General features: G+C 42.8%; 1 protein-coding gene across 1 annotated transcript; it reads right to left on the reverse strand.

Moving 5' to 3' along the window:
* On the reverse strand, positions 1–26,535 carry LOC106613094 (WD repeat and SOCS box-containing protein 1). The gene is made up of 9 exons (XM_014215011.2): positions 26,119–26,535; positions 24,848–25,016; positions 15,943–16,211; positions 10,382–10,513; positions 9,575–9,675; positions 6,445–6,617; positions 6,236–6,349; positions 5,288–5,395; positions 1–2,658 (listed from the first exon to the last, which is right to left on the reverse strand). The coding sequence occupies exons 1-9, from the start codon at positions 26,156–26,158 to the stop codon at positions 2,496–2,498; spliced, it is 1,269 nt and encodes a 422-aa protein (XP_014070486.1). The 5' UTR covers positions 26,159–26,535; the 3' UTR covers positions 1–2,495.
* Between the last annotated feature and the right edge of the window lie 340 nt (positions 26,536–26,875).

Raw genomic sequence — 26,875 nt, forward strand, 5'->3', positions numbered from 1 at the left:
TTTTTGGTTTTCAAAAAAAGGCTTTATTCAAACTATAAATGCAAAAAAACAATACATGCATAAAGCAGACCAGAAAGAGAGAAAAAAAAGGATTTAATTTCAATTTGATATATTCAACATTTTACTTGTTGAATAGTGAGAGAACCAGTTTTGGGGAAGCTATTCTGTAATGATATTGGTAGCTTGGTAAACTTACTTCACACTGAAAGAAGTTAAGCTAACCCTGAAAAAAATATAGTTTCCTTAACTAATGTTACTTTGAAAATGTAGTTCACTACATCCAAACTACTTTGTGAAAAAGTATATGTAAATCTGAAATGTCAGACTATAAATTGCAAGCAAAGATCACTTTGGGGTCATACAGTATGTTAAACAAAATGTGTAATTTAGCCTATTAAACACAAAAACTAATGTTCCAATTGAGAATTAGGCAGGTTTGATGCCCAAACATTTAGGAAATGATTGCCTACTTCACCCATAGTTTTAGTTAGCTACACCACTACATGGCAAAAACCTGTATTAACTACAGAAAAAAAACTACCGAGATTGAATTAAGTTACCACCAAGCTAATGCAAACTGTAGTTCAATTACTAGTTGAACTACATGCAGTTTACTATTCCCCAACACTGGTGAGAACCCAGCGCTTGGATTCATTCACTGGCTCTAGATCTAAATCAGCAAAGGCTTTACTAAACACACCAACCCAACCGGTTACTGAAGACAACAGCCTTATGGCTTTACTAACAGGATAAATCAAATCAAATTCACAGATGCACAATAGTTAGAAGTTTTAGCCATGAGAGAGAAAAGTCACTGACTGACAAGAACAGGCTATAAACCGAGAGAGAAAGAGAGACCTTTGGCATCAGCATTGACAGACAGAAAACGTATTTCCAAGATTGAGTAACAGCAGGCCTGTATCCACTACCAAGGTCAACATAGACAAAATACAAAAAGTAGACCATTAATACTATTCAGTTAGGCTCTTCTCAACATTCTGTTTCTGAAAATAATTCATTTTCCCCCCAATTAAATATTTACTATCAAATGTCTGCATATAGGCCTTCAAAGGCTTGCCAGTCATGTATGACACAATCAATAAAGATCCCATGCTACAGATGGCAACTGTAAAGACTTATTTTCAGATGTTGTATAGCTCTCCACGACAGGTTATTTCTTACACTTAGAAACACCACTTTAGAGTTGTGCAGCATAGCACAGGATAGAAAAGGGGTTTCAGACCGTCATTAATACGGATGTCAACCGCCTATTAGGCTTTTTCTGTGTTTTTGAATAAGTCCTAGGGCACACTATAATCCACACTTTCACAGTCTCCGTCTCACCACTTCTGAAGGAGCACAGACTACACCCTGATCTCTACAATAAGAGATTGTCTCATTCATTCATTTACAGGTCTTCACATTAAAACGAGCGAAAACTATGTACAGAGGGGGAAAAAACTGCTTGCAACAGTCTATTATTCAAAAAGAAAACAGCAGTAAAAAAAACATACTACACCCTCTGATACATTCATATACTGGTATATTAATAGGTATTTATAATATATTGTGTATATACACACACACAGACTTGCACACAATAATTGTCCATACAGATTTTTTTTTTTTACAGGTAAAAAATATACATATTATGAGAAGCAAAACAGGTCAGGCCATGGGTCGCTATTATTTTGGAGAGTGAGATGTGAGACAGTGAAGGCTACAGGCCGTCCTTTCCCTCCTGGACATGAGTGAGGCTGGAAGTGTGGAAAGAAAAGCCCATTGAGGAGCTGGGGCAGCGAGTGAGTGAGGGTTAAGACCTGGGGAGATCTAGTGTAGCAGAAAACATTGGGAGGGCACTACACTAAATCTTATCAGCAGTCATTCACTTACCCCAGTGATGTTAAACACCGGATTCAGCCCGCCAGCGCATTCAAGCCGACCCGCAGATGGTTTGACTATTTTTTTTAAAAATAAATAAATAAAAAAGGTATTTAGGGAAAGGGAAAACGATCTCAATTGATATTGAAATTACCAAAAACAAATGGAAACTGTAGAAAGGATAATGGACCTCGACATTTATAGTCTCCTCGATTTGTCCAGCTTTCTAACAGGCATTCGAAATCAAAGTTAGACAGTTAGGGAGCATCGAAAATCTAAAAGCGGCCAATTATCTACAGAGAACAAGTCTCTATTGCAGGAAGAATGCAGAACTATCCAGAGGTGACTGATATGGTAAGGCCATCTTAACCACTGAAATAACTTAACCATTCAAGCACACTCCCTGAGGGAGACTGTGGCTTGCACAAACAAAAGTAAACCAACAAAAATAAATACATAGAAAAAGAAGCTGCCTTGCCACAGAATAGCATTGGGGTGTTAGTCTGTAAATCAAGTTTTCCTCTTCTGTTGTCTTCTTTATCCTGGGTATTTTTTCAAGGAAGGTAATATTCATTGGTTTCCAGCGTGCGGTGTTGGGCGGTGAGGGTGAAGGGCTAGAGATCTTGGTAAGACAGGTAGGAGCGTATGCGGGGCGGGATGGGCAGTGTCTGCACCTGCTGGGTGGACATGACCCGTCGTAGTGCCATGCGACACAGGTGCTGCAGGCTGGCAATGCTCTTTGGGCACGCCCAGAAATGCACGCTGCCGTCTCGAGACCTGAGAGAGAAACGGGGCGAGAGAGTTATTTCCATGTCAATCTATCCCTCACAACAGCACTGAAAGGTAGGTACTAGGTAGCCATGGTCTCCCTAACAGAACTGGTTGAAGCATCGTAAGATACACCCAGGCTCCCGGTTAACCGTTAACATATAGGAGCCGCTGCGCTTCCTACAGCAGAAATAAAAAGCTGCAAAACCAGTTTCTGGCAGAACACAATGACTTGATTGATCACCTGCCACTTGCCTATAGACTAGGGTGTGTGCAATTCAAAAAGGATTATTCCCCCCCGAGCACCTAAATGGACTGAATGGGTGTGTGTGGAGAGGTGTAGGTAGGTGTGTAGGAGTGTGTGTGCGCGCAGAGGCGGAGGTACAGTTGAAGTCGGAGGTTTACATACACCTTAGCCAAATACATTTAAACTCAGTTTTTCACAATTCCTGACATTACATTCCCTGTCTTAGGTCAGTTAGGATCACCACTTTATTTTAAGAATGTGAAATGTCAGAATAATAGTAGAGAGAATGATTGATTTCAAATTGTATTTCTTTGATCACATTCCCAGTGGGTCAGAAGTTTACATACCCTCAATTAGTATTTGGTAGCATTGCCTTTAAATTGTTTAACTTGAGTCAAACGTTTCGGGTAGCCTTCCACAAGCTTCCCACAATAAGTTGGGTGAATTCTGTCCCATTCCTCCTGACAAAGCTGGCGTAATTGAGTCAGGTTTGTAGGCCTCCTTGCTGGCACACGCCTTTTCAGTTCTGCCCACAAATTTTCTATAGGATTGAGGTCAGGGCTTTGTAATGGCCACTCCAATACCTTGACTTTGCCACAACTTTGGAAGTATGCTTGGGGTCATTGTCCATTTGGAAGACCCATTTGCGACCAAGCTTTAACCTCCTGACTGATGTCTTGAGATGTTGCTTCAATATATCCACCTAATTTTCCTACCTCATGACGCCATCTATTTTGTGAAGTGCACCAGTCCCTCCTGCAGCAAAGCACCCCCACAACATGATGCTGCCACCCCCGTGCTTCACGGTTGGGATGATGTTCTTCGGCTTGCAAGCCTCCCCCTTTTTCCTCCAAACATAACGATGGTCATTATGGCAAACAGTTCTATTTTTGTTTCATCAGACCAGAGGACATTCTCCAAAAAGTACGATCTTTGTCCCCATGTGCAGTTGCAAATCGTAGTCTGGCTTTTTTTATGCCAGTTTTGGAGCAGTGGCTTCTTCCTTGCTGAGTGGCCTTTCAGGTTATGTCGATATAGGACTCGTTGTACTGTGGATATAGATACTTTTGTACCCGTTTCCTCCAGCATCTTCACAAGATCCTTTGTTGTTGTTCTGGGATTGATTTGCACTCATGGTTGTCTCATGGTGTTTATACTTGCGTATAGTCAACTTAGTGTATGTAAACTTCTGACCCACTGGAATTGTGATACAGTGAATTATAAGTAAAATAATCTGTCTGTAAACAATTGTTGGGAAAATGACTTGTGTCTTGCACAAAGTAGATGTCCTAACCAACTTGCCAAAACTATAGTTTGTTAACAAGAAATTTGTGGAGTGGTTGAAAAATGAGTTTTAATGACTCCAACCTAAGTGTATGTAAACTTCAGACTTCAACTGGAGGTGTGTGTGTGTGTGTGTGTGTGTGTGTGTGTGTGTGTGTGGGGAGAGGTGTCGGTAGGAGTGTGTGCGTGTGTAGGAGTGTGTGGGTAGGAGTGTGTGTGTAGAGAGGTGTAGGTAGGAGTGTGTGTGTGGAGAGGTGTAGGTAGGTGTGTGTGTGTGTGGAGAGGTGTAGGTAGGAGTGTGTGTGTGTGTGTGTGTGTGGAGAGGTGTAGGTAGGAGTGTGTGTGGAGAGGTGTAGGTAGGTGTAGGAGTGTGTGTGTGTGTGTGTGTGTGTGTGTGGAGAGAGGTGTAGGTAGTTGTGTAGGAGTGTGTGTGTGTGTGGAGAGGTCGGTAGGAGTGTGTGTGTGTAGAGGTGTAGGTAGTTGTGTGAGTGTGTGTGTGTGTGTGTGTGTGTGTGTGTGTGTGTGTGTGTGTGTGTGTGTGTGTGTGTGTGTGTGTGTAGGTAGGTGTGTAAGTGTGTGTGTGGAGAGGTGTGTGTGTGGAGAGGTGTCGGTAGGTGTGTGTAGGAGTGTGTGTGTGTGTGGAGAGAGGTGTCGGTAGGTGTGTAGGAGTGTGTGTGGAGAGGTGTGTGTAGGTGTGTAGGAGTGTGTGTGTGGAGAGGTGTGTGTGTGTGGAGAGGTGTGGTTAGGTGTGTGTGGAGTCGTGTAGGTAGGTGTGTAGGAGTGTGTGTGTGTGGAGAGGTGTAGTTAGGTGTGTGTGGAGTCGTGTAGGTAGGTGTGTAGGACTGTGTGTGTGTGGAGAGGTGTAGTTAGGTGTGTGTGGAGTCGTGTAGGTAGGTGTGTAGGAGTGTGTGTGTGTGGAGAGGTGTATTTAGGTGTGTGTGGAGTCGTGTAGGTAGGTGTGTAGGAGTGTGTGTGTGTGGAGAGGTGTATTTAGGTGTGTGTGGAGTCGTATAGGTAGGTGTGTAGGAGTGTGTGTGTGTGGAGAGGTGTAGTTAGGTGTGTGTGGAGTCGTGTAGGTAGGTGTGTAGGAGTGTGTGTGCGCCTCACCCAGCTGCTAAGACACTCCCATCAGTAGAGAAGGCACAGCAGAGGCCATTAGTGAGGGGAGCGATGGCCTTGGGAGACTTCTCATCAATGGTCCAGAAACGCACCATTCTGGAGAGAGGGAGGGACAGAATGAGTTAATGGGTGTGTAGAAGAGAGAGAAGGACAAAATAAAGAGGGAGAGGTAGACCACAAGAGGGGCGCTGGTCAGACACAGCTGACATAGATCACATGGGAACTGCATTAGAGACAAAACAAGCTGGCTGAAAGACTGTAGGATTCATATTGTTCTGCTTCAAATTAAAAAAGGGTTTATTGTCACTTAAATAAAATGTAACTATTCAAATTCTAAATGTTTTATCCTCATTCTATCTGAAAAACTAATCTTGGCAGATGTGGCTGGGGAAAAAAAAAAAATAGTCCCCGCCATTTTGTGAGACTTGTTCCTCCTCTCCCTCTAGCACTGCCTTCACACTGGTAAACACTTAGCAGCCTAACCAACGAAGGGAAGGGCTAAGGAGAGACGGAAGCAAGGCGTCAGCGGTTGATTAATGGCCGTCATGTGAGCCATTCCCAAAGGGGGCCCTGCCTGGCTGCAACAGCTCTGTTCTCACTCAGACCCCATTAAGACTCGTGACTCCCTCTCTCTCTGCATCACATCGCTCTGCTACTGCAGCAAACAAACCCTTTTTCATCAGCAGAGAGGGCACACAGTTTACCATGTACACCGTGAAGTGTGACAGCGCAAGTGAGCTTGGTGAAGCAGCTATGGCCAACACAAATTTACAAATCTACACCAGCCATACTCTACACCTGTGGTAGAAGAGAACGCCTTAGAGAGAGGATCAAGTGGACATTAGCCATAAGAATCTCAAACATTTTTAAAGCTGAGCTTTTCCTTATTGGACCCTCCTGATGCACCAGACACAGGTCTCAGCCTTTGTTCCTTACCTGTCATCAGTGATGCTGGCGATGTGACGCCCGTCGTGACAGAATGCTACGGAACGTACCCAGCGATCGTTGGCCCCTCCTGCAAAGATGGGCGAGGGGGGAGGGAAGAGGTGCCTGAAGGAGAGAAACACAGAGATAAGAAAACTTCAACAAGGTCTTAACAACATTGTGTCATTGCTTTGCCCTAGTTCCTGGTGTCTGTGACTTACGCTAGCTCCAGCAGCACAGTGCCCACGTGGGGGTCCCAGATGATGACGCTGGTGTCGTAGGAGGCGGTGGCGAGCAAGGCGCCATCAGGAGAGAACTCACAGGACACCACGTCATTATGGTGACCCTCAAGCTTCCGGATCAGGGAATATTTATCCATATCCCAAAGGAACACCTACAGAAGAAAGAGGTCCATGTTATAGCCCACGGAATAACGCAATGCAGGGACAATCATTTTAAACAACTTAAAACACTTAACCTAAAAACTACTGACATTAAATGTCAAAACAGATGCAATGTATATTACAAGTAATTAAATTAAGCAACAAAAATAAAACAAGAAATAAACAGAAAAATCATTGTATGCTCAGTGTCATTTTATGGCTTATGTGTAGAACTACAGACCAAACAACGCACAAAATAAATCACATGCTACTCAAGCAGCAATTCTATGTTATGTAACAAAATGCATGTCACTGCACATCTGGTTTCTTAACATAGCTGCTAAAATAGTGCTCCGTATAAATTGTAATTTTCTTGACGTAGGCTAGCATTTAAACATATCAATATCTAATTACAACGTTCTCAATACAAACATTTTTAAGTCTACAGAAAAAGAAGAAAATAAAACAAGTAGTAACTTAAGGTAACATAGTGTTACTCCACTGGTATTCCCCTTTCAGAGTTCTAGTTCACTGTGATTACAAAAGGCTCGCACCTCCGGTGGAAGCCTACGAAGAGACATACTGCAAGAGAAAAAAAACATTTGATGGCCAAAAGGTTGACGCCTTTGGACACACATTTGCAACATGTGCACACGGTTTTCAACAGTCAGCCATAAAGCCTTGAACGTTCCTTTGCTCCAGAGCAATGTAATGCATGCGCAAGAGGAACATGCCTTGTTGTTTGTTAAAACTTTAAATTGACCAGAACAGAGCAAATCTAATTAAACTCCAATTCTAGAGAGGCTTTAACAGTGATGTTGAACTTCCTTGTAACTTTTAGAACCAAAACAAGATTGTATAGGCCTATTGAAAATGTCACAAGGAGTTTTGCAAACATTGCACTTGAGCAAAAGTGCAACATTTCAGCTAAAGTAGATAAATGCCATTCCACAATCAAGTCAATGGTTTCTAGGGGCTACTTCAGTTCAAAACGTTCTCCTACTCTCTCCTCTAGCGTTAGTGTGAAATGAAAGGAATCCAACGCATGAGGCTACTGCCTGCATTTTAGGCAAGCTACACCACTCCACAGTTTATAAGACAGCCAGCTGCCAGTGACTGGAAAATCTGCTCCAAAATGGCAGACAGTTACAGTTGCCTCCTTTGTTTTCTGTGGTGTTTTTAATGAGGCCCAGTTCTCTAGAAAATTTCTGTTCAAGCAATTTAGAGTTCAGTTTGAATGTATTAGCAGTTTTGTTTTTTGTACTATGACGAGTATGTGTTTTGGTTTTCAGTCATTCTGTATGAGAGACTGTTCTTCCTCTCCCACTATGATCACAGAAAATCATTGACCATTGCGTTTGTTTTCTCTATCTGCTTTAACAAAAAAATATGCAAATGCTAATCAAAGTGGGACATTTCCATGAGGAAAATACTGCCCTTTGGCCAATTATGAGGCAACAGGGAATTCACTAACTTACATCATGTTTTTTTCGACTCCAACATTGTCCATGTTCATTTTGGTAGAGTGTTTGGGACAAAGGCGGACATTTATGGGGATGATGGCAGTCTGCGGAGCCACAAAGAGTCCTTTCAATTCTCATTTACGCCAACAATGACCTGACCCCTGCACACTAACTTCATTACAAAAGGGGCTGAGTGGGGCGGCCACAACAGAGACGGGCGTGCAGACTGGCCCTTAAACATGGGCCCCGGGAGAGAAGTCAGGAGGATGAGGGAGAACTAAGGCTATCAAACTAAAGTAACTGATGTGAACAGCCTCATTATGGAGAGACATAAATAATCATAACAATGTCATTCATACAAGTTAGAGACTGTGGGAGGGCGAGACTGACATTGAACTGACAAACTACTAACCTAACAAAATGTCAGTTAAGGTGTGCTATAATAGGTAGGGTTTCTAATTAAGTACATTTGGGAGTGGGGGGGGCGAGGTGAGATAGGGAGGGACAGTAGGAGGTGAAGGAGAGGGGTAAGGGACCATGTGGGTGGGAAGTGTTGACTTTACTGCCGTTTTAAAATCACTGTTTTATAACTGATATAGAAGGAGGAACTGCGACAGCGGAGGTAGACAAACATGGAGACAGCAGCACCTACGTACGGGAGACCATGCGGTCAGGTAGGTGCAAGGCTGCCCCCTGGGCAGGGGCACAGTGCGTCCCAGCCCGGCAGTAGTAGTGGCACTGGTGCCACCAGCCAGCCGTCTGCACCGGCTGCTTTATGTCAGCGCGGCGCTCCCTCCCTTCAAAAACACTCACACACCTGCCACCTGTGACAGGGAAAGCAAGACACTTATGGACACACAGCCTAACAACAATCTAGCTGCACCCTGCACAAGAAGGGTGGAACTGGCTACAGTAACTAACAACTAGCATGTTAATGAAGTTCTTGCAAAGTGTGCATCTGTGACTGAAGTCATTGGGGTCCAATCCCTCACTGGCTGGGCAGCCATTTTGAGGACTACGCCACTTAGCTAAGCATCTCATTTTCTCCTTGCATTCTATTTACTAAATACCAGGTAGATTTTATCAAAAAGGGAAATCCAACATTACAACATTTCTTTGAATGATTTTGGTCAGCACTGAGGTTCAAAGGTCATTAAATAAAGCATAGCAATCTGCATCCCACATTGTAAAGCATCAAATGAACAGTTAAAGATTGTGAGCTGGATTGTAGATGGAGGATAAATACCAGAACTATTACAAAAAAGTGTGTGATCATTTGTTAGTCTACATGCATATTACAATACCAAAGCTGTTTCAAACCAAGCCAAACCGAACTACAGGCAGGGCTGTTGAACTAGTCATGACACCAAGCATAACGATCAAGATTCAGTTGAGGGGAAGGTGGGAGTGTTTCACTGATAGGTCATTGAGCATAACTAGACAAGCAATAGCACAGAGAAGCAGTTCATCTCAAAAGGGAGAGAAAGGGGAACAGGTGTACGTACCGATTTACTGGCTCCGACAGAGCAGAGGACTGAGGAGTCTGGTGAGAATGCGCTGCAATAGACCCAGTTCTGATGACCCCGCAACACTTTCACCATGTTGCCTACAACACAGCATCACAGGTTGTTATGACATGTACATGTGACGGAAAAATGCATAAACCATTTGCTTTTTAAGAAATTATTATTGTGATGAAGTAACAGTACAAATGTCTGCTGATTATGTTTCCAAGGTTTATAGGATTGTCTGCAAGATTTCAATAGGGATAACTGTGCTATTTTAATTAATGGGCTTAGATGGTAAAATGTAGGTTTTTCCCAATTAGGCTATGGAGACTAGGCTCGCGGAGTTTCATTTTTCAAGTTACAAAAACTGTAGGAAATCCTACTGCTTGTGTTTGGGTATGTTGATTGCGTCATTTGAAAACACGGACTCACAGATAAAATAGATGTGTCAGGGGACTTGGGCCCAATTTTAACATTCTCTGCTCATGTGAGCTTAAAACGCATGCAGGGGGTGAGGGGCCTTTCAAGGTGGAACTGCCAGCAGCAGAAGCTCATTCCACTGGAACAAAGGCAACTTATCACATGCTCCCTACTTCTTCAGCTTCGTGTGTAGATGTGTATAAGCCCAACACACAAAAACGACATCTGCATGCATGATAATAATCTTGACCTCAACAGATCAGTGTGGCTTGCTGGCACAGCTGTAAAATCTCTAACAAAAACAATAACTATGTTAACAAGCATGGAAAATGGTTTCAGGTCCAAGATAATAAAAAGGTGTTCCTCAGGGCTCAGTGTTCTTACCGTCATCTTTCAGGTCCCAGACCCTCAGGGTTTTGTCTCTGGATGCCGAGACTAGCATGAGGCTGCCATCAGGGGCGAAAGTCAGGTCTCGCACTATATCTGTATGGTCCATGAGATTCAGCAACAGCTTTCCTGTAAAGGCAAACAACCCCAGAGTTAATAATAAAGCTAATGAGATACACAGCACAGACAAGTTACTGTAGGTCAACTCCACCACCTCTGTTTACACAGCCTTGGGGAATTTGTTTTATTCCCTCTGTGGGGTGTAGAATAGTGTGGGTTCCACACCCATGCAAAAAGTAACCAGAGCGCTGTCAGTTTTTTACAGAGGCACAGAAAAAGAGAGTGAGATGGAGTATAGAAAGAAATATTTAAGAGGGGAAAGAAAGAGGGCGGTCACAAATGAATTCTTCATGTAACAACTAGTCCCACTGACTGTGCTCTTTTCTTTACGTGATGAGGTGGAGCCCAGGAGAGCTCTATTTCAAAGGCTGGTCCTGGTGTTGACAGTCAGAGTGACACAGAATACCCTCTGGGTAGACTGACACACAATAGTTGAAAGCAGAGTAATCCTGAGTTAAACCCTGCAATTTGTTACTTCCTGACACTCAGTCCAAACACTGGTTCCATTGAGGGGAGGATGGGACTCAATTACAGTAGCTATTCTCAAATAGTCTGCTAACAGTTGACAACTCTAAATTGGGGTATAATAATCTATTATAATAGTTATTACAATAACACCCTAATTACGCCTGAAGCCAAATCCTAACAAAAGTAACGCCACTGGCAATATTCAGCCATGAAATAAAGAAAGCAAAGCCAGAATAATCAGTTCTTGATAAAGTGAACTGGAGATCTGGATCGATGTCAGAATGCCATGCGATCACTGGAGCCAGGAGGGAAATACAGTTGAAGTCGGAAGTTTACATACACTTAGGTTGGAGTCATTAAAACTCGTTTTTCAACCACTCCACACATTTCTTGTCAACAAGTTATGGCAAGTCGGTTAGGACATCTACTTTGGGCATGACAAGTAATTTTACCAACAATTGTTTACAGACAGATTATTTCACTGTATGACAATTCCAGTGGGTCAGAAGTTTACATACACTAAATTGACTGTGCCTTTAAACAGATTGGAAAATTCCAGAAAATGATGGACCACACAGCCATCATACCGCTCATGAAGGAGACACATTCTGTCTCCTAGAGATGAAGGTACTTTGATGCGAAAAGTGCAAATCAATCCCAGAACAGCAAAGAACCTTGTGAAGATGCTGGAGGAAACAGGTACAAAAGTATCTATATCCACAGTAAAACGAGTCCTATATCGACGTAACCCGAAAGGCCACTCAGCAAGGAAGAAGCCACTGCTCCAAAACCGTCATAAAAAAAGCCAGACTACGGTTTGCAACTGCACATGGGGACAAAGATCGTACTTTTTGGAGAAACGTCCTCCGGTCTGATGAAACAAAAATAGAACTGTTTGGCCATAATGACCATCATTATGTTTGGAGGAAAAAGCTGAAGAACACCATCCCAACCGTAAAGCACTGGGGTGGCAGCATCATGTTGTGGGGGTGCTTTGCTGCCGGATGGACTGGTGCACTTCACAAAATAGATGGCATCATGTGGTAGGAAAATTAGGTGGATATATTGAAGCAACATCTCAAGACAGTCAGGAAGTTAAAGCTTAGTCGCAAATGGGTCTTCCAAATGGACAATGACCCCAAGCATACTTCCAAAGTTGTGGCAAAATGGCTTAAGGACAACAAAGTCAAAGTATTGGAGTGGCCATCATAAAGCCCTGACCTCAATCCCATAGAACATTTGTGGGCAGAACTGAAAAGTGTGTGTGCGAGCAAGGAGGCCTACAAACCTGACTCAGTTACACCAGCTCTGTCAGGAGGAATGGGCCAAAATTCACCCAACTTATTGTGGGAAGCTTGTGGAAGGCTAACCGAAACATTTGACCCAAGTTAAACAATTTAAAGGCAATGCCACCAAATACTAATTGAGTGTATGTAAACTTTAGTCCCACTGGGAACATGATGAAATAAATAAATCACTCTACACTATTATTCTGACATTTCACATTATTAAAATAAAGTGGTTATCCTAACTGACCTAAGACAGGGAATTTTTACTAAGATTAAATGTCAGGAATTGTGAAAAACGGAGTTTAAATTAATTTGGCTAAGGTGTACGTAAACTTCCGAATTCAACTGTAGGTGTGTGAGAGAAAGAGAACCAATGAGTCTAGGAGAGAGGGGGGCCTAGCGGGGTTGTGACATCAGCACTGTGTTGGCAGCAGGGAGAGAGGGGCCGTGGGCAAACGTCATCATTCAGGTGTGTCAGTAAAAAACATGGGAGCAGGAGAGGCGGCACAAGCAGACAGCTGGGCTAAAATGAACGTCAACACATTATATCACCCACTGACTGTCTCCAACACAGACTGATGGGTAGGATTTCTAAACTTGAAATATTGTTAATCATCAGTTATAACTAGAGGCATGAGGAGTGCCATAGTCTAGTTTATACACCAGAAGTTAATGGGTATCTATAGGAGGGCTGTATATGGTGGGGTCAGGGAAGGTTCCTGCCTAGTAATAAAGATGTAATGTTTAGAGAGGAGGAGACTCCACCCAAATCGGGATATATAAACTCAGCAAAAAAATGTATGTCCTCTCAAACTTAACATGTGTAGATATTTGTATGAACATAAGATTCAACAACTGAGACATACACTGAACAAGTTCCACAGACAGAAATGGAATAATGCGTCCCTGAACAAAGGGGGTCAAAATAAAAAATAACAGTCAGTATCTGGTGTGGCCACCAGCTGCATTAAGTACTGCAGTGCATCTCCTCATGGACTGCACCAGATTTGCCGGTTCTTACTGTGAGATGTTACCCCACTCTTCCACCAAGGCACCTGCAAGTTCCCAGACATTTCTGGGGGGAATGGCCCTAGCCCTCACCCTCCGATCAAACAGGTCCCAGATGTGCTCAATGGGATTGAGATCCGGGCTATTCGCTGGCCATGGCAGAACACTGACATTGCTGTCTTGCAGGAAATCACGCACAGAACGAGCAGTATGGCTGGTGGCATTGTCATGCTGGAGGGTCACACACCACCCCAGACCATGACGGACCCTCCACCTCCAAACCGATCCCGCTCCAGAGTACAGGGCTCGGTGTAACGCTCATTCCTTCGACGATAAGCATGAATTCGACAATCACCCCTGGTGAGACAAAACCACGACTCTTCAGCGAAGAACACTTTTTTTCCAGTCCTGTCTGGTCCAGCGACGGTGGGTTTGTGCCCATAGGCGACGTTGTTGTCGGTGATGTCTGGTGAGGACCTGCCTTACAACAGTCCTAAAAGCCCTCAGTCCAGCCTCTCTCAGCCTATTGCGGACAGTCTGAGCACTGATGGAGGGATTGTGCGTTCCTGGTGTAACTCGGGCAGTTGTTGTTGCCATCCTGTGCCTGTCCCGCAGGTGTGATGTTCAGATGTACCGATCCTGTGCAGGTGTTGTTACATGTGGTCTGCCACTGTGAGGATGATCAGCTGTCCGTCCAGTCTCCCTGTAGCGCTGTCTTAGGCGTCTCACAGTACGGACATTGCAATTTATTTCCCTGGCTACATCTGCAGTCCTCATGCCTCCTTGCAGCATGCCTAAGGCACGTTCACGCAGATGAGCAGGGACCCTGGGCATCTTTCGTTTGGTGTTTTTCCAGAGTCAGTAGAAAGGCCTCTTTAGTGTCCTAAGTTGCCTACCGTCTGTAAGCTGTTAGTGTCTTAACGACCGTTCCACAGGTGCATGTTCATTAATTGTTTATGGTTCATTGAACAAGCATGGGAAACAGTGTTTAAACTCTTTACAATGAAGATCTGTGATGTTATTTAGATTTCTACATAATTATCTTTGAAAGATAGGGTCCTGAAAAAGGGATGTTTCTTTTTTTACTGAGTTTATATACTACCACTGGTGGAAATATGTATTTGTCTTATGCAGCTGTATGACCCAATGGGTGAATAAACTTGGTTTAAGTTTTACTAATCGTCCATGAGTTTTAATAGGCCTTCCCTGTAGCTCAGTTGGTAGAGCATGGTGTTTGCAACGCATGGTGTTTGCAACACCAGGGTTGTGGGTTCGATTCCCACGGGGGGCCAGTACGGAAAAAAAAAAATAATAATGTATGAAATGAAATGTAAGTCGCTCTGGATAAGAGCGTCTGCTAAATGACTAAAATGTAAATGTATTTAGAACCTAACAAGACCATAAAACAGGATGCCAGCTAGAGGTGGGTGGGTAGATGAGATGGGCAGAATGGCATGGCGACCTTGTTTCACTTTCACTTCACACAGAGCATTCTCTTGGCACTTATTTTAGAAAAACTCATTTTCTAGCCCTGTGTGCATCAGGAAGGCTTATGTAACCCTACTGAGATAAATCTACTCTCTTTAATGATTGGCTACTAAAAAGAGTCCCTAATAATCTTGCATCTGGGCAACAGATGATGGCACAGCAATCAGACATATGTCCAGAGCCAGTGTTTTTCCTCTATATTCACTTAAAATCGTTGCCGCCACTACAAAAAGTATGTAGAAAAGAAAATGGACCTATTATGGAGCTTTGAGCACTAAGAATCACCCAAATCAAAATAAATATCATGGCATGCGGCACCCATTGATTTTGTTATGATTGAGCCACTCAGATAGCATAAGAACACATCATAAACCATTGCAAAATGTGTAGAATTGCAGGAAAGTAGCTTTAAAACAGTAAAAACATATATATATGCAGCCAAGAAGAGGACCTCTATAAACACTAAGCCCAATTTTGATCCAGAAAAAACCCTGGAGTTCCAAGTACATTTGTAGAATTGAATGCATTCAGAGTCTTTTGTGGTTTTTCAATTAGGTAAATGCAGATGGTCAACCCCATGCTCCAGCCTATTTATTTATTGGGCTATAGGTTGTAACGCTTTTGAATTGGAAATTAGATTTTATTTTTTTAAATCATTGTGTAATGTCCTTTTAAAAGTCACCAGAAGTGACCTCATAATAATGCCAAAAAAAGATGTATCACAGGTGTGCCGGACCCCACCCAGCAAAAAGGAACCTGCCCCCCCCAAAAAGCTACATTTGACGCCGCTGCTGAAAAAAATAAAATACATTCCATTTAGGACACGACTGGCGAGGTACCACCAGTTGAGCTCCAGGCAAGACATATCATGTCCTCTCCCCTTGACATAAGTGTAAACAGCCCCACCCAATTTCTGCCTTGCTGCTTTCAACTATAAGATCTGTGAGAGAGAGAGTGAAAAAAGGTAGAAGGGCGAAGTGGATTTTCTGGAATGAAAACACAGCCCAGGATTTGTGTGGAGAAAGTTGATCCAAGAAACCCCCCTACGAGGCTTCAACTTCCTCCCTGCTGAGAAGAGGCATGCTGATTCAATCACTTGTATTGGTACATGGAACTAGGGATAATGCACTGTGAAAACAGAGCCGTCCAGCTGGTCGTGATGTTAATGTTTAATCAGATGCTCACCAGTATAGACGTCCCAGATCTTGACACGTCCATTGTTGAGGCCCGTGGCAAGCAGCAGCTGGTCCTGACCGAACTTGAAACGGTGCCACTCGATGTTGACGCAGCGACTCTGCTTCTCTGGCACAGACGAGCCAAAGGCCAGGCCCCACACGATGTCACCGCAGTCGATGGTATGCTCCCTGGGCTCGCCCACTGGCACCACTGTTCCCCCCTCGCTGTTCTGCCGCGACAAACGCTGAGGGCCCGCTCCGTTGGAGCCTTCCCCAACACTGGAGAGTGGGATAGAAAGAGAGGAAGGAGAGGGGTCATGTGGAAAGACAGGGAGTGAGATGGAGAGAGGGCAGAAAAAGAGAAGGGACAGAAATGGAGAACAGGGAAATGAGGGTAATGGAGAGAAAGGAGAGGGAGAAAGGTGAGTTACATGTAGGCCATGATCACATTACTTTTTAATGTCACGCAACTGAATTCAATAGATCCAGGTGCCAAACAGCTAAAAGAATTATGCACATACAGGAGGAGAGCACAGTGATACATGCAGTCTAAAGTGGTGAGAGAGGGTTGGCTAACTTGGTCCGTGAGTTTCATATTGTTAAGAAAGATGTTCTGATGATTATTCCCTATTGGAATTTGGCCTCCAGGTAACCTCTAAGGACAGAAGTCATCATAAACAGGTCTTAGTAACTGATATCTGGGCCAATGAGCCACAAAATCAGCCATGGGTGTCCTTTAAAAATGTATAGTCTAGTGAACCTCGAGGTCTCAGCCTTGATTCAATGTTTTGACCAAGGGCAGGGAAGGATGAGACAACAAACATAAGGAGGAGTATTTAGGTCTACACTCCCTGCTAGGAGGAGAAAAATTTGCTGCGAACCTCTTAAGAGCAGCCTCTCTCAAACCCCGGTCTGTGGAGGAATGCTTGCCGGTCCGCGGCAAATTTGTCTTGAATATGATTTGGTCTTTCTTTGGTCTGCGGCATATTTGAATCTAATAAATACTTGCCATAGGCCTGCTTGGGCAATGCGCTCAACTACGCATGCTGCAGTAAAATAATGGTGTTGCCATGACGAAGTATAGTTACACCACACACATGCGCGCGCACGCTCGCCCTGGAATTGTTTTAAATGACAGTTGCCCACCAAAAGCGGTCTGTCAGACTTGCCTCAACAAAGCATCCCCATCTCAAGAATGAACCAGATGATATTTATTTTACGAGAAAGAGATGAGACTAACCCCCCCCCCAAAAAAATCACAATCATTTCAGACAACACTTGACTGAGGACATCGTACTCTCTCAAAACATTTCCAAATGCCAGGCTCCTTTCGCTATAGTTGAAAAGCTGGTGATGCCATCAGACGTGGATGCTTGCCAAGAGGTTTTAGGCCCAACTGCTGCTACAAAGGTCAGTGAAATCCTACTTTACAATAACACTGTCACACCTAGAATCCACAATATGGCAGATGATATTGAATCACAGGTTTTAGACAGAGCCCGTGCATCAAATTGGTTTGCAATCCAATTAGATGACTGACATTTCAAACGCCCGCTTCTTGTGTGTGTGTGTGTATGCTACACTTATGAAGAATGTATTTGTTTTCAAGAGATGCCTCAGAATACAGCTGCAGGTCAAATATTCTGTGTTCTGAACAAGTAGTCCTACATAACGGGACATGGATTACGATGGGACGTTATATCGGACTCTGTACCAACGGGACTGCTGCTCAAATTTGGCGAGAATAAAAAGAATGCGGGACACTTGTTTTAATGAGATGCGCCTTTCCACATTCTGGCTGTTCAGCAGCAGAGAATACCCACAACTCAGCGAGATGGCAGTGAAGACATGAATCCCCTTTCATTCTACATACTTATGTGAGACAGGCTTCTCCTCTCTTGCTGCAACAAAATCTAAAAATTGCAGCAGACTACAGTGCCTTGCGAAAGTATTCGGCCCCCTTGAACTTTTCGACCTTTTGCCACATTTCAGGCTTCAAAGATATAAAACTGTAATTTTTTTGTGAAGAATCAACAAGTGGGACACAGTCATGAAGTGGAACGAAATTTATTGGATATTTCAAACTTTTTTAACAAATAAAAAACTGAAAAATTGGGCGTGCAAAATTATTCAGCCCCTTTACTTTCAGTGCAGCAAACTCTCTCCAGAAGTTCAGTGAGGATCTCTGAATGATCCAATGTTGACCTAAATGACTAATGATGATAAATAGAATCCACCTGTGTGTAATCAAGTCTCCGTATAAATGCACCTGCTCTGTGATAGTCTCAGAGGTCCGTTTAAAGCGCAGAGAGCATCATGAAGAACAAGGAACACACCAGGCAGGTCCGAGATACTGTTGTGGAGAAGTTTAAAGCCGGATTTGGATACAAAAAGATTTCCCAAGCTTTAAACATCCCAAGGAGCACTGTGCAAGCGATAATATTGAAATGGAAGGAGTATCAGACCACTGCAAATCTACGAAGACCCGGCCGTCCCTCTAAACTTTCAGCTCATACAAGGAGAAGACTGATCAGAGATGCAGCCAAGAGGCCCATGATCACTCTGGATGAACTGCAGAGATCTACAGCTGAGGTGGGAGACTCTGTCCATAGGACAACAATCAGTCGTATACTGCACAAATCTGGCCTTTATGGAAGAGTGGCAAGAAGAAAGCCATTTCTTAAAGATATCCATAAAAAGTGTTGTTTAAAGTTTGCCACTAGCCACCTGGGAGACACACCAAACATGTGGAGGAAGGTGCTCTGGTCAGTTGAAACCAAAATCGAACTTTTTGGCAACAATGCAAAACGTTATGTTTGGCGTAAAAGCAACACAGCTCATCACCCTGAACACAACATCCCCACTGTCAAACATGGTGGTGGCAGCATCATGGTTTGGGCCTGCTTTTCTTCAGCAGGGGCAGGGAAGATGGTTAAAATTGATGGGAAGATGGATGGAGCCAAATACAGGACCGTTCTGGAAGAAAACCTGATGGAGTCTGCAAAAGACCTGAGACTGGGACGGAGATTTGTCTTCCAACAAGACAATGATCCAAAACATAAAGCAAAATCTACAATGGAATGGTTCACAAATAAACATATCCAGGTGTTAGAATGGCCAAGTCAAAGTCCAGACCTGAATCCAATCGAGAATCTGTGGAAAGAACTGAAAACTGCTGTTCACAAACGCTCTCCATCCAACCTCACTGAGCTCGATCTGTTTTGCAAGGAGGAATGGGCAAAAATTTCAGTCTCTCGATGTGCAAAACTGATAGAGACATACCCCAAGCGACTTACAGCTGTAATCGCAGCAAAAGGTGGCGCTACAAAGTATTAACTTAAGGGGGCTGAATAATTTTGCACGGCCAATTTCAGTTTTTTATTTGTTAAAAAAGTTTGAAATATCCAATAAATTTCGTTCCACTTCATAATTGTGTCCCACTTGTTGTTGATTCTTCACAAAAAATTACAGTTTTATATCTTTATGTTTGAAGCCTGAAATGTGGCAAAAGGTCGAAAAGTTCAAGGGGGCCGAATACTTTCGCAAGGCACTGTAGCTGTTAAAACCCCCTCCGGGTCCCTCTCCTCCGTGTCCCTCTCCTCCTTCCCTCTGAGGTTTGACCTGTTGTTGTCCAAGAGACAGGCACACCAGTCTCAATGATTGAGTGAGTCAAACATCTTGTAATATTCTATTTATTTAACATTGTATATATTGATTGTTATTTGTTTATAAAGATTCAGTTGCTATTAGTGATACACCGATATGATATTTTCCTTGCCCCAAAAAACTGATACTGATAATTTGTTTTGTGGCCTTAAGCATTCTAGTACAGTTAAATCGTTAACACACACGGACACAGCGGTCTAAGGCACTGCATTGCAGTGCAAGAGGCGTCACTACAGTCCCTGGTTCGAAACCAGGCTGTATCACATCCGGTCGTGATTGGGAGTCCCATAGGGCAGTGCACAATTGGCCCAGCATCGTCCGGGTTTGGCCGGGGTAGGCCGTCATTGGAAATAAGAACTTGTTCTTAATAACTGACTTGCCTTGATAAATAAAGGTTACACACAACAAAAAGTTATTTTGTTGGCATTTACGCATGTCCCCATTACCGGTAAAACATAATCAAAACCTGTTTCTTTCACTTACTTGCTGTGCTGTTTCATTGTTCATTTGTTCAGTTGTTTCATTCTCAACCAGGATTTCATCATACATGTCAAGCAGTGAAGTTTCAGCTCTGACCGTGGCCTCTTCCTCGGAGCGCAATGTCACTGTGTCCGTTTCCATCTTGTCCAGCTGTGTATGTAACATTTCACGTAAACCCTGTTTGTCTACATCACAGTAGCGGTCCTTGTACATAACATCAAGCATGGTGGAGACACAGTAAAAAGAGAATGCCACTGAATCGCTTGTTCACAGCCTGTGTGGGCAGTTTTGTTGCCGGGGCAAACTGTTGTCAATGGCAACTGTTTCATACGCCAATGAGGGCCAGTAAAAACACCCAACTCGTCAGGAAAAGGGGCCATCTTCACTCCATAGAAAATAGTCAGCATTAATGCCGCACGCTAGCTAACTGATTAGCTTAGCATTGACGAAGTCAGAATGGGCATACGCACTCCGCTGTTATGTGACAGAATCGGTGGCGTTAGAAAATATATAAATGCAACATGTAAAGTGTTGGTCCCATGTTTCATGAGCTGAAAAAAAAAGATGCCAGAAATTGTACATAAAGCTTCTCAGATTTTGTGCACATTTGTTGACATCCTTGTCAGTTTTGTTGAGCAGGCATTTCAATGCCATGACAGAGAGTATCACGTCTACTGCAGGCGCAGTTGATGAGCTTATTTCTCCAGTCAGTTGTTCGAATGGATCTAGCTAGTGTGTTCATGTTTCAAACATGTTCTCAAAAGCCATTTAAATGGCAGCAGCGGTATGACAACCAGCATATTCCTGAGCATACAATACAACTTCCTCAGTACGAAATCCTCGATGACCCACTCTGCTGTCAGACTTAGCATGCTCATAGGGCTGATATCGCTGGTCCAAATGTCAGTTGTGAAGCTAATAGCAGTGACGCTATTACTGTGTAACTCCGGTAGGGCAACATCTGGAAAATGTGCACTTGGTAGTGTGTACCGGTGCTCGACCAGTTGGCGAAAGTCAACATCACCCACGACAGAGAACGGTTGATTGTCAAGGACAATGGATTCCATTATCTGCCGTTAATGGGTTTCGCCTTTGAGTTGTCTCGCTGAAATTTCCTTACTCTTTCAAATGACTGCTCGACGTGTTGACTGCTCGATCCACACATCAGACATTGTAGGCTAGGTGAGGAATGCTGTGTTGCATGTGTAGTGCAACATTTTAGGTGGTGTCATTACATCATGTACCTACGTTATATAGGTAAGCACGTTAGCTTCGACACCGTCTTTGCACATCGGCGTTAAACTAGACATCGGGCCGATACCGATGTTGGCATTTTTTAGCTAATATCGTTCGATTTCTGATATATCGTGCATCCCAAGTTGCTATATTGTTTTTATTGACAACACAGGTAATGTGATTGTGTATAATGACTAAATTATATTATTTTTGTTTTGTCATTTATAGACAGACAGCCCCTGAAGACAGCACAGACAGAGCAACACTGCCCATGAGTACAACAGACAAACCATGAAGGAAGCCAATTAAATACATCATTCATTCATTTAGTATAAAAATGTATGTTCATAAAGAAAAAGCGATTATGAATTATAAAAAAAAGATGTAAAGTCCCCAGAGGAAAAAGCCCATGCCTTGCTGGTCCCTGGCACAAACAAGTTTGAGAAAGGCTGTCTTAGAGGAACGCATCTATCTTCCCATATTAATATCTCTGTCTGTCTATTAAACATTTAAATACTGAAGTTGTTCCCTTATATTCTGCATCTAGTATATCTCTACACCTTGACCGGTTTTCAATTTCTAAACAATCTCTCTCTACTAGACAGGACTTGTCTAAACCATTCTGGACTAGCTAATCACAACATCCAATAGGTAATACCAAACATGTCTACTATACAATAAGCTATTTTTGCTCAGACTAGTTGAAAAGGTTCTGGGGAGGTCACAAGGCTTTATTGTGTGGAAAAAGAGCCAGATCTGCAGAAAGGCAACTGATAATACATGCCACGTGTCCTTGGCAGCTTGCTACACAGCCCACTGCGCTCTGTTTCCTCCTCACAGGGAAGGATAGCACAAGTAATGAACTACAACTACTAGAATATTCTAGAACGAGACCAAGAACTCAACTAGAACTGTAAACAACAATTTGGACTGTCAGAATCTAGAATGAATTTTCAGTTCTGTGGTGTTATAGAATGTTGTGGATATTAGAAAATCAGATTGGATGCACCTAGGCCTTAGTCTGACTGACACCTAACTCAAAGTCCTCCTGACTTTAGAGTCTGGATAGGCTCTTTTGATGTCAGCACGATGCCTCAATAATGAAGGGGGCTGGGGTTTTTTAAATTATTTTTTTATGATTAGTTATCTTGTGTCTTTCTCACTCAAATACCCACATGGTGAGCCACATACAGCCCCTGAACTGTTGGATTTTCAAATCCAAACAATGTGAAGTCTCAACCCCCCATGAAAAAAAACCTATCAGAGAACCAATCAAAGCTCAGCAAGAATGAAGCACAAATACTGCATTTACAACAGCCTCCTGTCCAGACCAGGGTCGGAGCTCCCTCTCTGACCACGTGAGCCGCGCCAGCCAGGCTACCCTGGCCTGTTACTCGAATTAAAAAGGAAGTAGGCTGTAGCCCTGAAATAATGTAAAAGTACATTTATAGCCCTCAGCCTTCCTTTAGTATTGATCTGATGTGTCATTGTTTACAGAAGGGTTTACAGCCTTACACATAGTAGGTGACTTCATGGCAGTAAACCTTACATTATTTAGTATTGATCTGATGTGTCATTGTTTACAGCCTGACACATAGTAGGTGACTTCATGGCAGTAAACCTTACATTATTTTACAACATAAGGATACAGTAATAAAACCCTAAGCTGCTGCATGTTGCTTTCTCTTGCCAAAGACAAGACCGTTTCTGTAAAAGTTTGACTGCACTTTACAGAAGCTTTTCCACGTGCTAAAATTATAGGCTAAAATAACACAAGGCTCTTGAGTAAATATCCACTTCTGAATAACAAGAAGCAGCGTCTCCTTTTCTCTAACTTGGTTTAGCGAGAACTCCTCATTAATGAAAGTCCACTCTACGTTATCAACCATCAGCTGCTGCTTTAAAAATAGCAGAATCTAGTACAGAACACCAAGATATTCAAGCAAAACAAAAGAGCATATCGTAAGAAACATTAGGAGACAGGAATGAAGCAACAATAAATAAAAATACAGTACCAGTCAAAAGCTTGGACAAACGTACTCATTCAACGATTTGTCTTTATTTTACCATGGGGGGGATTTGTCTTTATTTTACCATGGGGGGGATTTGTCTTTATTTTACCATGGGGGGGGGGATTTGTCTTTATTTTACCATGGGGGATTTGTCTTTATTTTACCATGGGGGGGATTTGTCTTTATTTTACCATGGGGGGGGGATTTGTCTTTATTTTACCATGGGGGGATTTGTCTTTATTTTACCATGGGGGATTTGTCTTTATTTTACCATGGGGGGATTTGTCTTTATTTTACCATGGGGGGGGGTTGTCTTTATTTTACCATGGGGGGATTTGTCTTTATTTTACCATGGGGGGATTTGTCTTTATTTTACCATGGGGGGATTTGTCTTTATTTTACCATGGGGGGATTTGTCTTTATTTTACCATGGGGGATTTGTCTTTATTTTACCATGGGGGGATTTGTCTTTATTTTACCATGGGGGGATTTGTCTTTATTTTACCATGGGGGGGGATTTGTCTTTATTTTACCATGGGGGATTTGTCTTTATTTTACCATGGGGGATTTGTCTTTATTTTACCATGGGGGAATTTGTCTTTATTTTACCATGGGGGGATTTGTCTTTATTTTACCATGGGGGGATTTGTCTTTATTTTACCATGGGGGATTTGTCTTTATTTTACCATGGGGGGATTTTTCTTTATTTTACCATGGGGGGATTTGTCTTTATTTTACCATGGGGGGATTTGTCTTTATTTTACCATGGAGGGGATTTGTCTTTATTTTACCATGGGGGGGATTTGTCTTTATTTTACCATGGGGGGGATTTGTCTTTATTTTACCATGGGGGGATTTGTCTTTATTTTACCATGGGGGGGATTTGTCTTTATTTATATACAGTACCAGTGGGGGGGCTACAGCCTACTTCCTTTTTAATTTGAGTAACATTCCAGGGTAGCCTGGCTGGCCGGCTCACGTGGTCAGAGAGGGAGCGCCGCCACTGGTCTGGACAGGAGGCTGTTGTAAATGCAGTATTTGTGCTTAATTCTTGTTGAAGCCTTTGGAAGTGTGCCGTAGCCTTTGGAAGTGTGCCGTAGCCTTTGGAAGTGTGCCGTAGCCTTTGGAAGTGTGCCGTGCGACCTGTTAAAGTAAGAGTGGAGGAGCGCTGAAAGGGCCTTAAAATACCAGACAATGAAACAGGCAGGGCAGCCGCCAAATGAATACCCAGTGGGCAACAGCAACACACCAGCACATGCCACATTCACTGTCTCTCTTGCTCCCCTGCTCTCTACTGCTGTCTCTGCCAAATAGGTCTCCACACCAGTCAGTGCATTCATTGCACAGACAAATTAGTTAGGCTATTCAGACATTTTAAACTGTTGATTTTCAAAACTCAAAATGAATAGTTGCTTCTGGAGGCCTCCCTCAAAATGTAAACAGACCTTTGAAGTAACCTGTTACTTTCTGATCACAATTGTACTGACCAAGAATGTGGTTAGGCCTAGTACAGGTACTTACAAATTCTTCAGGCATTTTGACCAGGGAACAAGCGTCACAATGCGATGCCCTTGAGACCAAGCGAAATAGGAACCATCAGGTGCAAAGGCTACAGTCCAGGTCTCTCGCCCAGACTTCTGGTCAAAGGGAGCAACAGGCACTAAGAGTTCACCAATGAACTTAGCCTTACCTGAAAACAGAAACAAGAGGTCCGTCAGGGATCAATAGCACAAATACCATGATGCCATGGTGCTTGTGAGCAACATCTGAATGACAGTGTAGAAAAGACACTTTGGGGCCAACTGACCTAAGCCTGGTGGAACCAGCCTGATAACCGCTTTCATCATTCTATTTCACCAGCCTGGTCGCTGCATTCATCAATCTATTTCGAAAGGCGAACACAGATCAGGCTGGTTCCACCACCCTAAACTGGCCTCTGTTGTAGATTGAACATTCATATCCATGTCAGAACTGATGCTTAAAAGTAATTTTACTGAGAGATTCTGAGTCAATACTGTTTTGTTATTTGACATGCCATTAGAAATGTAAATCAATGATAATGAAGTTGGCTATAACACAACATATTATTAGCCCAAATAAACTTATTTTAACTGGGTACCATAAAGATATGGTTGACCAAGTAGCTAAATGAGACATCATATATCACTTTGATTTATTACGCAGTGTTGCAACAAAACAAACTATTGTATGTATTTATTATTAGCCGTACTTATTTCAACTGGGTAACATAAACATTCGGTTGGAATATAAATGAGACATCATATATCACTTTAATGTATTACGCAATAGAGGTGTTGCAACAAAACACCCATTTTATACATTAGCTACGTGATAAATCAGTGCGCTTCACCGACTAATGAGGAATGAGTCATACTGCAGAAACCTCGTTACCGCCGTCGCCTCCACCACCGAATGACATGCGAAACAGTGTGCCGACTGCTCGCGCGATGTGTGGGTACAGAGTTTCTTCCGTACGGTCTTTGGTGTGGGGCCACCGAGTATAATCCACGGGTGCATCGTGAATATGTGACAGGCGGTTACTGTAGTGTGAGTCTCTAGTCTAGTAAATAGGTTATATGCTATGGAAGAAACGACCTGACCTACAATAGAAAATAAAGACTACCTATGACGTCACCGACTGATGAAAGGCGTAACATAGTGGCTAGCTAGCGATCTAGGTTAATGTATCTTAGATAGCGAGGTGAACATTAACGTTTGCAACCCCTCCACCTCAAACACAGAGCAAGATAGTGAAAACGATCTCAACTTACCTATTTCATTTTCGTTTACAGAATTTGGGAAGCTTGCCATCTAAATAGAAACCGGATCCGTAGAGAAAAACCTATTGGTTTAATAACAAAAGTTTGGTGGAAAATAAACAAAGTAGCTAGCTTTATAATTAGCCAGAGAGAAAGCTGGATTCTATTCCGACGTCTGGAATGCTGTGCACGTAGCGCACGTAGCCTGCTGCGAATTCTAATATCGCGTGAGCCCTAAAAAAAAAAATATTTTAGGAATTATCTTCTTTAAAATCCGTGTGCAGAATAGGTTTTGTTCAATTCAACTGGATGGCTAAAATCTGCGTTTATTGAAATCCACGAAATGACTGTGTTACAGCACACCGTTGAAATCCAATGGCTGAAGAGTAGACTTGATGGCATCTTTTCTTTCACTGGGGAGGTCTGTCTGAGTGGCAGTTTTTTTCTATACGTCATCACAGCTACCAAGGTCATAAAATGGCACCTCCCCTTCATTTGTAACCGTTTTCCACTCTCATTAACAAATATTTATATATTTCTCTCTTACTGTGCACTGTTCCATTTCAACGGCAAATGGTTATATATAACAAATATATTTCAAACCAGAACTATTTTTCTGTTGAAGCTTAAAGCTGTGGGAAGGGGGACAACAAAATTAAATTTGCATCATTTACATTGGGGGATTTGTATTTATTTTATGTATTAATTTAACCTTTATTTACAGTTGAAGTCGGAAGGTTACATACACCTTAGCCAAATACATTTAAAC

The sequence above is a fragment of the Salmo salar genome, chromosome ssa09 (assembly GCF_905237065.1).
Source record: "Salmo salar chromosome ssa09, Ssal_v3.1, whole genome shotgun sequence".
Lineage (NCBI taxonomy): Eukaryota > Metazoa > Chordata > Actinopteri > Salmoniformes > Salmonidae > Salmo > Salmo salar.